At 52.6% G+C, this 12912-nt stretch overlaps 5 protein-coding genes across 5 annotated transcripts; 3 read left to right on the top strand and 2 right to left on the bottom strand.

Annotated features, from left to right (window-relative positions):
* The first annotated feature begins 71 nt into the window (after nucleotides 1–71).
* SEC16 (vesicle coat component) lies at nucleotides 72–6961 on the top strand. The gene is made up of 3 exons (XM_018279137.2): nucleotides 72–216; nucleotides 320–6065; nucleotides 6124–6961. Exons 2-3 carry the CDS (start codon nucleotides 386–388, stop codon nucleotides 6756–6758), a joined length of 6315 nt encoding a protein of 2104 aa, XP_018126436.1. The 5' UTR covers nucleotides 72–216; nucleotides 320–385; the 3' UTR covers nucleotides 6759–6961.
* Nucleotides 6962–7196: 235 nt separating this feature from the next.
* Nucleotides 7197–8992, top strand: VE01_09725 (uncharacterized protein). Its single transcript, XM_018279136.2, has one exon. The coding sequence runs from the start codon at nucleotides 7264–7266 to the stop codon at nucleotides 8797–8799; it is 1536 nt and encodes a 511-aa protein (XP_018126454.1). The 5' UTR covers nucleotides 7197–7263; the 3' UTR covers nucleotides 8800–8992.
* VE01_09724 (uncharacterized protein) lies at nucleotides 8727–9549 on the bottom strand. The gene is made up of 2 exons (XM_018279135.2): nucleotides 9041–9549; nucleotides 8727–8992 (listed from the first exon to the last, which is right to left on the bottom strand). The coding sequence occupies exons 1-2, from the start codon at nucleotides 9272–9274 to the stop codon at nucleotides 8885–8887; spliced, it is 342 nt and encodes a 113-aa protein (XP_018126434.1). The 5' UTR covers nucleotides 9275–9549; the 3' UTR covers nucleotides 8727–8884.
* Nucleotides 9550–9628: 79 nt separating this feature from the next.
* VE01_09723 (uncharacterized protein) lies at nucleotides 9629–10745 on the top strand. The gene is made up of 3 exons (XM_018279134.2): nucleotides 9629–9922; nucleotides 9973–10135; nucleotides 10289–10745. Exons 1-3 carry the CDS (start codon nucleotides 9897–9899, stop codon nucleotides 10547–10549), a joined length of 450 nt encoding a protein of 149 aa, XP_018126452.1. The 5' UTR covers nucleotides 9629–9896; the 3' UTR covers nucleotides 10550–10745.
* On the bottom strand, nucleotides 10244–12910 carry VE01_09722 (uncharacterized protein). Its single transcript, XM_018279133.2, has 2 exons — nucleotides 12609–12910; nucleotides 10244–12546 (listed from the first exon to the last, which is right to left on the bottom strand). The coding sequence occupies exons 1-2, from the start codon at nucleotides 12744–12746 to the stop codon at nucleotides 10768–10770; spliced, it is 1917 nt and encodes a 638-aa protein (XP_018126433.1). The 5' UTR covers nucleotides 12747–12910; the 3' UTR covers nucleotides 10244–10767.
* Between the last annotated feature and the right edge of the window lie 2 nt (nucleotides 12911–12912).

Here is a 12912-nt window from a genome sequence, read left to right as displayed (position 1 = left end):
CCGGTAGGTCACACGTGATCTCCCCAGTCCTTTTGAGGACAGTTGGAGGTACCGGTTTAATGCACTGAACTCGATTTGCCAACAATCAATCAGAAAAGGACAACGAGTTCTTCGACGCCGACGTTTCACGACTGTAATAATATGGACTAATCGCTATTCATTCTTGCCTGTATATTATTGCTATTATGTCCTAACTGATCCTTAATTCTTCAAAAGGTATTCATTCACTCTAGAAACGGTGGCGCGATAGGGGCTGGGATGGATGACGCTTCGAAGCATCAAAAGGAGATCGAATAGGAACGTTGCTGACCACCCCCAGAGCACTGCGATAGGCGCTCGATATTCGCGAAACGAACTCAACGTCGACTTGGCCATATTGCGCGAAATGTCTGCGGTGCACCCGAATGCGTCGTGGCATCCCGCCTTCAGGCCGGACTCGACGGCGACCGAGTCTAGATCAGACTCGTATAGCGCCATAAACACGGTGGCCACGGAGGGGAATCGCGAGATAGAAGACGACACATCCACGGTACCCCAGCCTGCCACTCCCAATACCGCCACCCCGAAAGAGGATGACGTTTCTCCTGCACACGAACAGCCCGGTGGGAATGAAGAACACCCGGAATTGGGCGGCCTTCGCGAGGCCCTGACAACCTCGTTAGGAAGCCCAGGTGGCGTTGAGATGGATAATTATCCATCCCATGCGCCGGAAACAATAAGAGAGGAGGCGCAGGACCAAGCACAGATAACCCACGACAGGGCGGAAATACCATCGTCAGGGCCGAGCAACGCCAACAAGCACATGAGCAATATCTCGTTTACGCGGACTGTTGGAGAGGACGTAGACTGGGGAGAGGACGATGAGGTAGACCCTGAATGGAACATCCAGAGCAAAGACGTCGATCCGTTCCAGTCGATGCCACCCACCGATCGGACGAACTCCTTCCCGGCAGTGCCTCCGGCTCATGTGGCAAATGACACCGCCCCCAACGGCTACCATAGCCAAGCGGGGGATATGATGCTAGGAGAAGAGGACAACACATATAACGAGCCATCGAATGGCCAGCAGACGAAGAGATCGCACCGGGCAAAACAGAGCATTGATTGGGGAACCAGTGGAGAGTATGGCGACGACGAATTCAATCTCGGAATGGTCCAAGGAGGAGATATTGGCGAAGACAGCATGGAGGCCAGCCAATACGAAGAAGGAGTTCACCTAGTGCAGAGTGCACACCTCAATCCTCCGGTTAAAGGCCACAAAAAGATGTTCAGCACCTCGAAGCTATTCGATGACGTTGAGGCCGAAGATGATGGGGGCTTCTTTTCGGCCATCGGGTCCGACACAACAGAACAGCCGCCTAGGTTGGACCGAAAGTCGACGTCTGAAGTCTTGAATTCGATATCCCACGACCTTCATGCGGACACCAATGGCAACATTATTGATGATGGGCATGAAGCCAGACGCGCCAAATCTATAAGCGCGACGACTGGTGGGGGTATAGCTACCTCAAAAAGCACTTTAATATCCGATGTTCTCGCCAGTATCGCTGACACTAATGAAGAGGCACTTGGGGGAGATAATGCGGTCCAGGAGTCAAAACCGAGCGAAGAAAATCTCGCCGCCAAGTGGCAAGCAGCCCTTGACGCCGACGAGTTTCTCGAGGATGACGACGACCTCCTTCCAGACGAAGTACCGGAGCTGACGCCTGAGCTCGACCCCGAGGCCGTATTCGGTAGCGACGATGAAGGGTTCCTGGACGATGACGAACCGGAGCTGGCCAATGGGCCCGATTCGCAAGGCCAAATGCCGTCGTTCCCAAAACCAATTACAGGTCCAAACGGGAATGTCATTGGGTTTGATCAACTCATAGGCAGTGCGCAGACAACTGGGCAGAGCACACAGAATCGGTACCTACCGGCAGCTGCTGCACAAACAGCTCCGCAACAACCTAAAAATATGTATGCGCCTGCTGCTCCTCTTTTCACAGACCTCTCTGGCCAATTCAACCCTGCCGGCACATACGGCACTGTCCAGCCCTCTGCTCAGGTCCCTCGGCCGGGTTCGTCAGGGTTCGGGGCCCAACCTCAGGCGACAAATCGGCCAGATCTAGGCCCAAAGGCTCAAAGTTTTGCGGATAAAACAAAGGGCGGGTATGCATCACCTTATGACCTCCCTATGGATGTTACAAAGCCGAGGAAGCGAGTTAGTATGCAGCAAATGAGCGCAGCTTATGGCCAAGCTCCGGTCCCTGCCCCTCCGCTGCGGAGTAACAGTATGCATATTCAAAATCAACCACAAACATCGCCCGGATTTCCGTCGCCTCCAATAGGCGGTATGGGTCCGCCAACCCCAAACGCTGCTCCCCAAGGTTTCCCGTCTCCAACCAAGCAAGGCCCTCCAACCCTCAAGTCAAAGGGCAGCAGCTTCTTTGAGGAGTTACCGGTTGTTGCAAAGCAACGGGCACCACGTACTCCGTCACAGCCTACTTCTCCCTCTCTTGCTGGCCTACAGGCCCCTGGTGGCGTCTCCCCTCCACCAACATCGATGGGGCCCCCACAGATACCGCCACCGAGGCAACAATACGCAGAACCGCCTACATCGGCACATGGCCTCGTTACCTCGCCGCCGGTAAACCCGTACTCGCCAATAGTAGCTCAGGAACCAAAGGCTGCCCCAGCCATCTCGCGATACTCGCCCGCTCCTGTTCAGCAGCAGTCTCCTGGGTACGCTCCAGCTCCAGTGCAAACCCAATCTGCCTACTCGCCCGCTCCAGTGCAACAACCGACTACTGGATATTCGCCAGTCCCAGCTCAACAACCGTCTCATGGGTACTCACCAGCTCCGGTTCAGCAACCAGCAACTGCATACTCACCAGTTCCAGCACAACAGCCATCTGCGGGGTACTCACCAGCTCCAGCCCAGCAACAGGCCACTGCATACTCGCCAGCCCCCATGCAACAGCAACCTGCTGTCCTACCACAAGGAAAATATGCTGCTACGCCTCCTCTTGTACGCCACGTCATGTCTCCCTACGCCGCTGCACCCCTTGCTCCAAACCCACCGTTCGCGCATCAGCCGCGAACATCCAGCCCTCTTGCTCAGTTCGAGAGATCATCAGAGCATCAAACATCTACCTCACCACCCGCAAATTTGGGCTATGGGCGAACCGGGAGAAGAGAAAGCTCATCATATAACGGTGGGCGTGATTCACACTTAACTTTGGCCAGAGAGGCCACTGAGCATGCTGCTATCGATCGAAGGAGAAGCCAGGACCAAGGTGGCTTCTCTCCACTGGAATCTCAAGCGCCATCTCAGCTGAGACCTAGCCCTACTGCTCTGCAAAGTCCATATGAGCCGGGATTAATATCCCCGTCAAAACGATCTCTATCTCACGCTCCAGATAACCGCGAGCCACTCGCCGAAGTGGAAGAACCTGCATTTGAACCTCCCAAGAGGTCACAAACCCAATCTCCCGGCTCCGCAGCAACTGGTCCGCGAACAAGGGTCACGTCTGGAGAAATCCATCCTCGCCCATCGTCATCGTCGGTACAGAGCCCTACATCTCCTCCACGTCAAAACAGAGGATATGCGCCTATAACTGCAGAAGCTGCGGCACCAACACAGAAGGTCCATGGCCGGACTGTCTCGCAGGGTTTAGAATATATTGCCCCAACCGACGGTCGTGAGCACGATCCCTTGCAACGGTGGAAAGGCGCCCCTGTCTTCGCATGGGGTTCTGGCGGCACTGTTATAACCTCCTTCCCGAAGGAAGTGCCACGGTATGGTATGGGAAGCAACGTCCCCATGATCCAACCGAGCCCAGGAGAGGTCAAAGTACGGAGTATCAAAGACATATACGCTCTCGATGAGCGTACTTCCACCTTCCCTGGCCCGCTAAAGGGGAAAGCCAAGAAGAAGGATGTATTGACCTGGCTATCAACAGGCATTGAGTCATTGGAGCAACAAAACGACCATCTCCGGTCTTCCTCGAATCTGTCGCACGATGATATGAGAAAAGAGGAGCGAGTCGTGCTGTGGAAGATCTTAAAGGCTTTTATCGAGCATAATGGGGTTTTGGAAGGCAATGCAGAGGTTGAGAAGGCCGTAAGGTCGATTCTTTCCCCAGAACTTGACAATGAAGGCGCAACCGATGCACCCTTTGCCATCGGAGCAGATTTGGGTGGCATACATAGATCTGCTGGCTCGGCACCTTTGGCAGACCCTGTTGACCCTGTTGCTGTGGACACTCTTAGGAAACAGCTCCTCAAGGGCGAGCGTGAGAAAGCTGTGTGGTCAGCTGTCGACAATAGGCTATGGGCACATGCGTTGTTGTTGTCCAATACAATTTCGCCAGATCTTTACAAGCGGGTTGCCCAGGAATTTGTTCAGAAAGAAGTCAAGAATATCGGAGAGAACACCGAGTCCTTGGCTGCGCTTTACGAAATATTTGCTGGTAACCACGAAGAATGTGTTGACGAGCTCGTCCCTCCTTCAGCCCGGGCTGGGTTTCAGATGGTGAGTACATCTGCCGCAACCGGTCCGTCAAAGAGCGCCGTGGAAGGCTTGAATCACTGGCGAGAAACTCTTGGCTTGATTCTAAGCAACAGGAGCGCGGATGATAGCAAAGCCATTCAATCTATTGGCAAACTTCTTGCTGGCTATGGTAGATCGGAAGCTGCTCACATATGCTTCATCTTTGCCCGTTCACGTTCCGTTTTTGGGGGGATTGATGATGCACAGTCAGATATTGTCTTGGTTGGTGCCGATCATCAACGGAACCCTTACGGATTCGACAAAGATACGGAGGCCATCCTTCTGAGTGAAATCTACGAATTCGGCCAATCATTATCCAGCACATCTAGTGTTCCGATCTCGATACCGCACCTTGCAGTTTACAAGATGCAGCATGCGAAGCTTCTCACAGCCTTCGGCCAGAAGAGTAAGGCATTGGAGTATTGCGAATTCGTTGTATCATCGATTACCTCTCAGACCAGGAGATCTACATATCATCATCCCCTCTTAGTGTCGGAACTTGATGACCTCAGCAAGCGCCTGAAGCAATCGCCGAAAGACGAAACATCATCATGGATAGCGAAGCCAAGCATTGATAAGGTTTCCAGCAGCGTGTGGACGAAGTTCAACAAGTTCGTTGCTGGCGATGAAAAAGACGATGCTCCAGCTGGAGGCGATGACATTGGTGGCGATGTTGGTCCGTTTGCCCGAATCGCAGGAGGTACGCCGACAATCAGTCGCACTCCATCTGTTGCCGATATCTATTCGCAAGGCAACATCCCCAACACAATCAGCGGTGCCATACCTATTCCAATTGGTGGGAAGGCGGTCTCACGCTACGCTCCCGGAGGATCATACGGATCCAACGCAGCAATGGGCTCATCGTTCGGCTCACCTGCTGGTAGCCCATATGCCGGCTTAAACATCGGCCTGCCGATACCGGCACCCAATGGACAGCAATATCCAGTATCGGATTCTCGCGTCGTGTCTCCGGGGTCTTACGATTCTCGTTACGCGCCAACATCCCATCCAGAGTACGCGCCAGCTCCGCAGCTGGCCCCTACATCTCATGCAGATTACTCGCCCCAGTATGATGCTCCTTACGCTTCTAGCCCGAACGAATATCGCGCACCTGAGTATAGCCAAGCTCAACCGCCCAAGGCCGAAGGCAGCCATAATGGATACCACGCGCCTGAGACATCGGGGGCCATAGATGCTTCGAGTAACTATCCTCTAGCGCCCATTACGCCTTCCTCGTTTGAGCCACCGGCATATAATCCTTACGAGACCCAACCTTCAACATCGTTTGAGGCTCCAGTCTCAGCAGGGTACTCGCCACCCGAACAGGGCGGCTATACCCCCCCATCTTATGAGCCTAATCAAATGAATGACGAGCCAAGTTCGCCGACTGATACCGGATCTAAGAAGAAGAGTTTTCTGGATGATGAAGACGAAACACCTCGAAAGCCCTCGGGAGGAGCTGGCGAAATGACGAAGGCAGAAAAAGACCGCGCGGCGGATGAGGCCTTCCGGAAGGCCGCCGAAGAAGATGGTAAGTGCTCTCAACAGTCCCCCTTTAATATCCCCTGCAATTAGCTAACCAGCACCAGAAAAACGGTCTTCTTCTCAGCCACAAAAGAAGGGATGGGGCCTCACTGGCTGGTTTTCGAAGAAAGAGGCGAGTCCCGCTGAGCCTCAGCAAGCGCAACCCGGCAAACCCATCAAAGCAAAACTGGGTGAGGCAAGTTCGTTCTATTACGATCCGGAATTGAAACGCTGGGTCAACAAGAAGGGTGGAAAAGATGAGCAGGCAAAGGTTGGGATCACTCCGCCGCCACCGAAAGCAGGGCCACCGAGAAGCGACTCCGGTTCTGCCCCACCCGGAATGGGTGTTACGAGTGCACCGCGTTCCGCCTCGTCTTCTAGTTACGACGGTACGCCACCGCTTCGGACTGGGTCACCAGGGTCTTTCGCGCCACCAGGTACACAGAGCGAACCACCGGCGACTTCTGGAAGCCTAGAGCCGCCTGTATTGCAGAGAAACTTCAGCAATACCTCCACAAGGAGTGTTAGTGGTGGGAGCAACCCATCGAGTCGGCCAAATACCGGTATGAGTAATGCGAGCAGCATTGACGATTTGCTCGGCCCGCCCGTAGCCCGCAAGGCTGGGGATAGGCCTAAGAAGGGGAAGAAGGGCAGAGGGTATATCGATGTTATGGGAGATAAGGCAGCTGCTAGTGGATAGTAGGCAAAAGATGGGAGCGAGGGGAGACGGGGTAGTTAATATTATTAATGGCATGCATGTAATTTAGAAGGAGTGAGTGGGAGGAACTTTAGATGGCGTACGGACGTGCTCTTTTGGGATTCTTTGGTATATATTTCAACGCAGGACCGTGGGAATGCCGGAATCGTACTGTACTCGTTATCACATACATTTGACTTTCTGTGATTATAGACCCTAAACTGCAATACTATGCTAACAGTGCCTGTGGTTCCTTTCCAGGCTTTTAGAGTCTGGCGAATTGATTACTGGAGTTTTGGCTTCGATGCGGCGGCTCGGAGCCTGAGTTGCTCTGTCTTCGGCGGATGAGAACAAGAGCCCAGCAATCCCTGCTCAGTAACAGGGTTTCGCAGGTAGCGCGATCCTTTGACGTCACAGTTTCTTACCCACTCCGTACGTAAGCTCCCACGTCTAAAATCACGAAAATAATCTATAATCGTCTCAATATACTTAAAATCTAGTCTTCAACATGGAAACCCACGAGGCAGCAGTTTCTGTCATTGCTGGTCGGGTACGCCAGTTCCATAACCGACAGCAGCCCTTTCGAATCTACCATGGTTCCACTAATAGCACTCGGCGGTCCCAGTACAACCGCTCGAACATCATTGATACGAGCGGTCTTACCAATGTCTTGCATGTAGACAAAGAGAAGAGGACTGCGTTGGTGGAACCAAATGTGCCAATGGACAGTCTCGTTGGCGCAACTCTCCCGTTCGGTCTTGTCCCACCTGTTGTCATGGAGTTTCCCGGCATAACGAGTGGCGGCGGCTTCTCCGGAACTTCTGGCGAAAGTAGCTCATTTAAATATGGCTTTTTCGATCGCACCGTTATACGCATCCAAATAGTGCTTCCTAATGGCGAGACTGTTTCGGCATCGAGCACTGATAAACCGGATTTATTCTGGGGTGCGGCCGCGTCATTTGGAACTTTAGGTGTTATCACCCTACTCGAGATTCAATTAATAGAGGCAAAGTCTCATGTTGAGTTGAAATATCACAGGCTCGGTAGCATGCCACAGGCAGTTGAGAAACTACAGGAGGAATCGCAGCGGGAGTCGAACGATTATCTCGATGGCATAGTTTTCGCAAAGGATTGGATCGTCGTCTGTTCCGGGCGCCTAGTTGAGAGTCACGGCCAAGAGGCTCTAGTGCAGCGCTTTACTCGCCGCAGAGACCCTTGGTTCTATCTCCACGCAAAAAAGCTGACGTCTCGGCCCGCCACGAGCGCTCCTGTCACAGAGATAGTCCCGCTAGTAGACTATCTCTTCCGCTACGACCGTGGCGGCTTTTGGGTTGGTATGTACGCATTCAAGTACTTCGTTACGCCATTCAACAGAATCACTCGTGGCATATTAGATAAATTCATGCACACGCGCGTCATGTACCATGCTCTTCACCAGAGCGGGCTTTCCAAGCAATATATAATTCAGGACGTCGCAGTGCCATATCCTGCCGCGGACGAGTTCGTGGAGTGGCTCGACAGCAACGTTAGCCTGTATCCTCTATGGTTGTGCCCATTAAAGCAGCGGGGTCAGAGGAAAGATTCGCCGCAGGGTCTCCTTGCTGAAGCCGCAAATGCAGATGCTCCGGAGTATCTCCTGAATTTTGGAATTTGGGGACCAGGCCGAACTGATCCCCAAGAATTTGTGGATATAAATCGACGCTTGGAGCAGAAGGTCAATTCGTTAGGTGGGAATAAATGGCTGTATGCCCACGCTTATTACACTGAGGATGAATTTTGGAGTATCTTCGACCGGAAGGCATATGATGCTCTAAGATCAAAATATGGGGCTTCATATCTCCCGAGCATATATGATAAGGTAAAGGTGGATTTTGCCAGTGACCAAAAAGCCATTAGAGAATCATGGCTTCTATGGCTCGTAGCCATTTTCTGGGGTATTTGGCCCTTACAAGGTTTGTACGGGGTATATAAGGCAGCGATTGGTGGTGATTATCTTCTGCCGAAAGAGAGGATATGGAAGGCTCAGGGAGCGAAAGAGGATTAGGAAGCCTACAGCAACTATCAATTCGTAATTTAGGTAGAGTCTTTGGTGACGGAAAAAACTAGATATATTGATAACTCAAAGCCCTTTAGATTCTCGGAGCATCATCAAGCGCATCGCGAGCAGGCTGGGCCATCACCCCATCTTTAACTAGCAAATCAACATAACGCTTAAGCCAGCTCTGGCAATTATCAACCTATGATACCCATTAGTTTAAATCTCAACTCATACAAAAGTGCCTTACCTCGAATCTATTTAATGGATTCTTGCTAACGCCAGGCGCTGGAATACTCCGAGCCTTGGTATCAAGTTGGGATAGCCCGTAATCATTTATAGACCCGAGGGAGATTGCCTCATATTTTCGTTCGTCCTTCGAAATGTCGTACTCTGTGATCTCAAGTTGATAGCCTTGGAAGGGGTTTCCTATGGCATGGATCTTTTTCCCCTGGACATCTCCGTCGCTGCTTGGGATGAACATCGTCCAGTGCGCCGGCGTGTTCGGGGATTGATGGTAAACTACCAGGAGGATTTCGGTGGCATGGCTATGAATAGCTATTGGTATTGATTGATATTGGAGTTTCTAGCACATTGTAGGCTCTTGACAGGTTTTTAAGTGTCGAGGCAGATCATTGATATATGTCTAAATGCTGGTGCCTATTTTTTCGTTTAAATAGAATGATATTTTAAATGGGGTGATGCTCTTAAAGATTCTCCTCAAATAATATAATGTTAATGCTACCCAAAAAATCAGAGGGATTAGTTACATAGTTTTAATAAAAGTAAAAGTTATCATTCTCTAAATCCATATAAAATATTAAAGGGGCCTATGAGGAATAAATTTACGGCTAGGTTCCATCGCTAGAGATACCTTCGACAGATGCTCTTAGATATATTTCTCTATTCAGCGTCTATAAAATAATATCCTCCGCTGAGTAACTGTCATGTATCCCAGAATCGATAGTGACCCAGCTGATACGATGTTAATCTATGATGTATGGTATCCGCACAATGGTTTTCCCAGCAGGCAGGATCATTTTCTTTATTGACATAACCACCTACACGCGCACTTCCTCGCATCAAAATCTACCAAAACCAACACCATGGCCTCCACCCGAGAGGACCCAACGTAAGATGACTGTGTTGACCTGCTCTGTTCCGGGAAGCTGACATTGCCAGGCTGGAAGAACCCTTCTGGAATGATGAGATGAAGGAGCAGTGTGACCAGGCCAAATCGTTCTGGAAACTGTGGATCGGGAGACAGTGTGGAAAGTGCTTAAGATTCCACCTGACGGAGGAAGAAATCGAGATTCTGAAGGAGCATCAAGAGAACTTTGAAGACGTGAGTTTGGACTTATTTCCCATACTTGTTAATTCGTCGCCTCACATTTCAAGTCATTTCAAATATTACCAGTCAATAATTTCCCATCGACTTCTCGATCTATCAAATATCCACTCTATCAAAAACATAGCCAAGAACTAACGATATCCATAGTCAAGAACGCTTTTCTCCGGAGTCCACAAACTCCTCGCCGTCGACATCGCAAACCGCACCGAGTACTACGAAACCTGCAGAATACGCTCGAAATGGGGCGAGATGCACGAGGTGGCCTTGTTCACCATGGACGTCAAGAAGAAATACCGGCACGCCACAGGAAAAAGGAGGAAGGCGCTTTGGGAGTACCAGTGCAAGACCGAGCAGCTGAGCGTGGAGATGGACGATATTGCTGAGATAAAGTGCATGATAGACGCGTAAGTTCCATGCTGCATCGATGGGCTTGTTTTGGGATTCCAACTCTTTTGAAGACTGGCAGTGGATGTGGCGAAAGGAGGTGCGCCCGCCGAAGGGGAATGCGCGAAGAATGACATGCCCGAGAAGAGAGGAGTAGTACAGAACTGAAACACATGTATATCCATTTACCTACACAAAAATACTACACACAATACGGCCGTATACAATATCCCTATCCCTCCTCACATCCCAGCAATCCCCCTTCCCACCGCCCCAGCAATCTCACTGAACAAGACCCCCTTGAACAGCGTCTCCGGAAGATCCCCCGCCCAATGTCCCATCTCCCTCAGCCTCTTTTCCCAGGCCTTCTTCTGCTCCTCCCCAAGCTCCTCCCACGTCCGCCCGTCATGCGGGCCATGCTCCTCCTCATCGTGCAGACGGGCATCAATCGGGGCCCTAGCACCTGCCTTGATATCCCGCTCGATCTCCTCCCTTGCACCCTCCTCATCCCCGGCGTTGAAGGTGGCAAGCTTTTCCGTCTCTGCGTCTGCCCCACGCTCCCCAACCGCCGGCCTTATCACAATCGGCTGCCCCTCTGCGGCTTCCGAGCGTAGCGCCGCCAGGAGCGATGCAACGGGGTGATCCGCGAACGCCTCGTAGGTCGCCGCACCACCGCTGCTCGCACCCTCATTCGGATGCTGCCAGTGGGCCGGCTCACGGGTGGTGAGATAGTTGCGGATGGTAGCTGGGAGGCGCTCTTCCGCGCGGAGGACAGGGGGGCTGTGGCCGCCCAGCTCGAGGATGGTTTGGAGGAGGACGGCAATGGCGACGATGGCCAGGACGGAGATGGCGTTGCGGACCCCAAACTCAGGAGCTTTGCTGGCGGGTTTGAGGGCGACTTGGTATTGCTTCTTTTCTTGTGAGAAGGAGATGGGGAGGGATTGCACGACGACTGTGTTGCCTACGCTCACGCTGGCCAGACGCAGCGTCTGAGCTGAGCCTTCCTTCTCCGTTGGGGTGAATGGAGCGAATGCCAGACCGGTGATTTGCATTGGGTGTACGTCTTCAACGCGCGTCAAGAGCTTTGGTGTGGACATGAACGTGACCGTGTGAGCGACCTCGTGGGTCAATGTCGCGATCGAGATGGAGGCTTGGTCGGCAGCCGCAAGCACGAAGTGTGCGTTATCCTGTACACCACCCGCTATCGGCGGGGGATTCAGGTTCGCGACGGCGAGGCCAGTTGCCTGTGTTACTTTCTTGGGTAGGAAGAGCGTCTGTGCTGGGTTGGCTACGTAACCTGTGGGCTCGAGCGTGATGCGCAGAATACGGATTTGGGCGCCGGTGCGGGCGGGTTTGTTGATCAGGACGGCGAGGAAGTTGGGGGTGAGGAAGCGGAGGGAGCGGAATGAGGAAGGTGGCTCGGAGCCGGGTTCGCGCTCGCCGATGGCGCCAGGCATGTCATATATTGGGATGGCGTCTTCGAGCTCCGCTTTGGGAGAGATGGTCTTGAGGAAGATGCTGTGGTTGTCGCAGTATGCGACACGGTACTCCTCTGGGCCAGTCTGGATGACATCCACATCCTCTGCCTCCCTATCCAGCTCGAGGACCCCGCGGGGGCTCAAGCTCTTCTTCCCATCTGCTGTGTCGAAGATAGCAAGCCTGGAGGGGTTTGCGAAGCCCGTCGCGACAACGCCGAGTTGGACGCCATTCTCCGACGGTCGCGACAACCTCAATAGTCGCTGGTATGTCGCCTTGTCGTTTGACTTGAAGAGCTGTTCCCGCGAAACCTCTTGGATTATCGGGCTGCCCTTCTTCTGCTTCTTGCCGAGCGCATAGACGCGGAAGTGCTCGTTGTTACCCTTCTCCACATCCTTGGTGCTCGAGTTGACACCAGCGTAAATGAACGTGAAGCCACTGACGGTCTTGCTCACGGCCAAGCTCGTGGGGTTGTCCTCCTCTTTGCTGAGTTCTGCTTCGGCGATTTCTCCAAGGTTGTCGGGTTCTGAGGCGTCGAGGACTGTCTGCACGCGCAACACGTTAGCATAGAGCGACAATCTCTTCCCCAACACGAGAGGCGCCTTACAATTTTATTCCCGACTCCATTCTTGCCCGCGCCGCCGCCTCCTGCTACCACAAGCCGTGTTGGATCATTGGGGTCGAAGTCGCAAGCGTAGAGGGGATATGAGAGCGTCACTTTCGCAGACGCAATTCCTGGTGCCATGGTGATTCAGTCCGTCCCAGTAGTCTCAGTCCCAGTCCCAATTTCTATGTGAACAAGTGACTCCGTGAGTGTGGGGGACGCAGATATATGTCAAAAGGGTGCTGGACGGGTCGCAAATAGTGGTGGGAGCTCTACGGCCCTGTTACTGTTACGGCACAATGACGAC

This window comes from Pseudogymnoascus verrucosus, assembly GCF_001662655.1.
Source record: "Pseudogymnoascus verrucosus strain UAMH 10579 unplaced genomic scaffold scaffold_58, whole genome shotgun sequence".
Lineage (NCBI taxonomy): Eukaryota > Fungi > Ascomycota > Leotiomycetes > Thelebolales > Thelebolaceae > Pseudogymnoascus > Pseudogymnoascus verrucosus.
The sequence above is the reverse complement of the archived record's forward strand: the minus strand, read 5'-3'. Positions and strand labels throughout refer to the sequence as shown.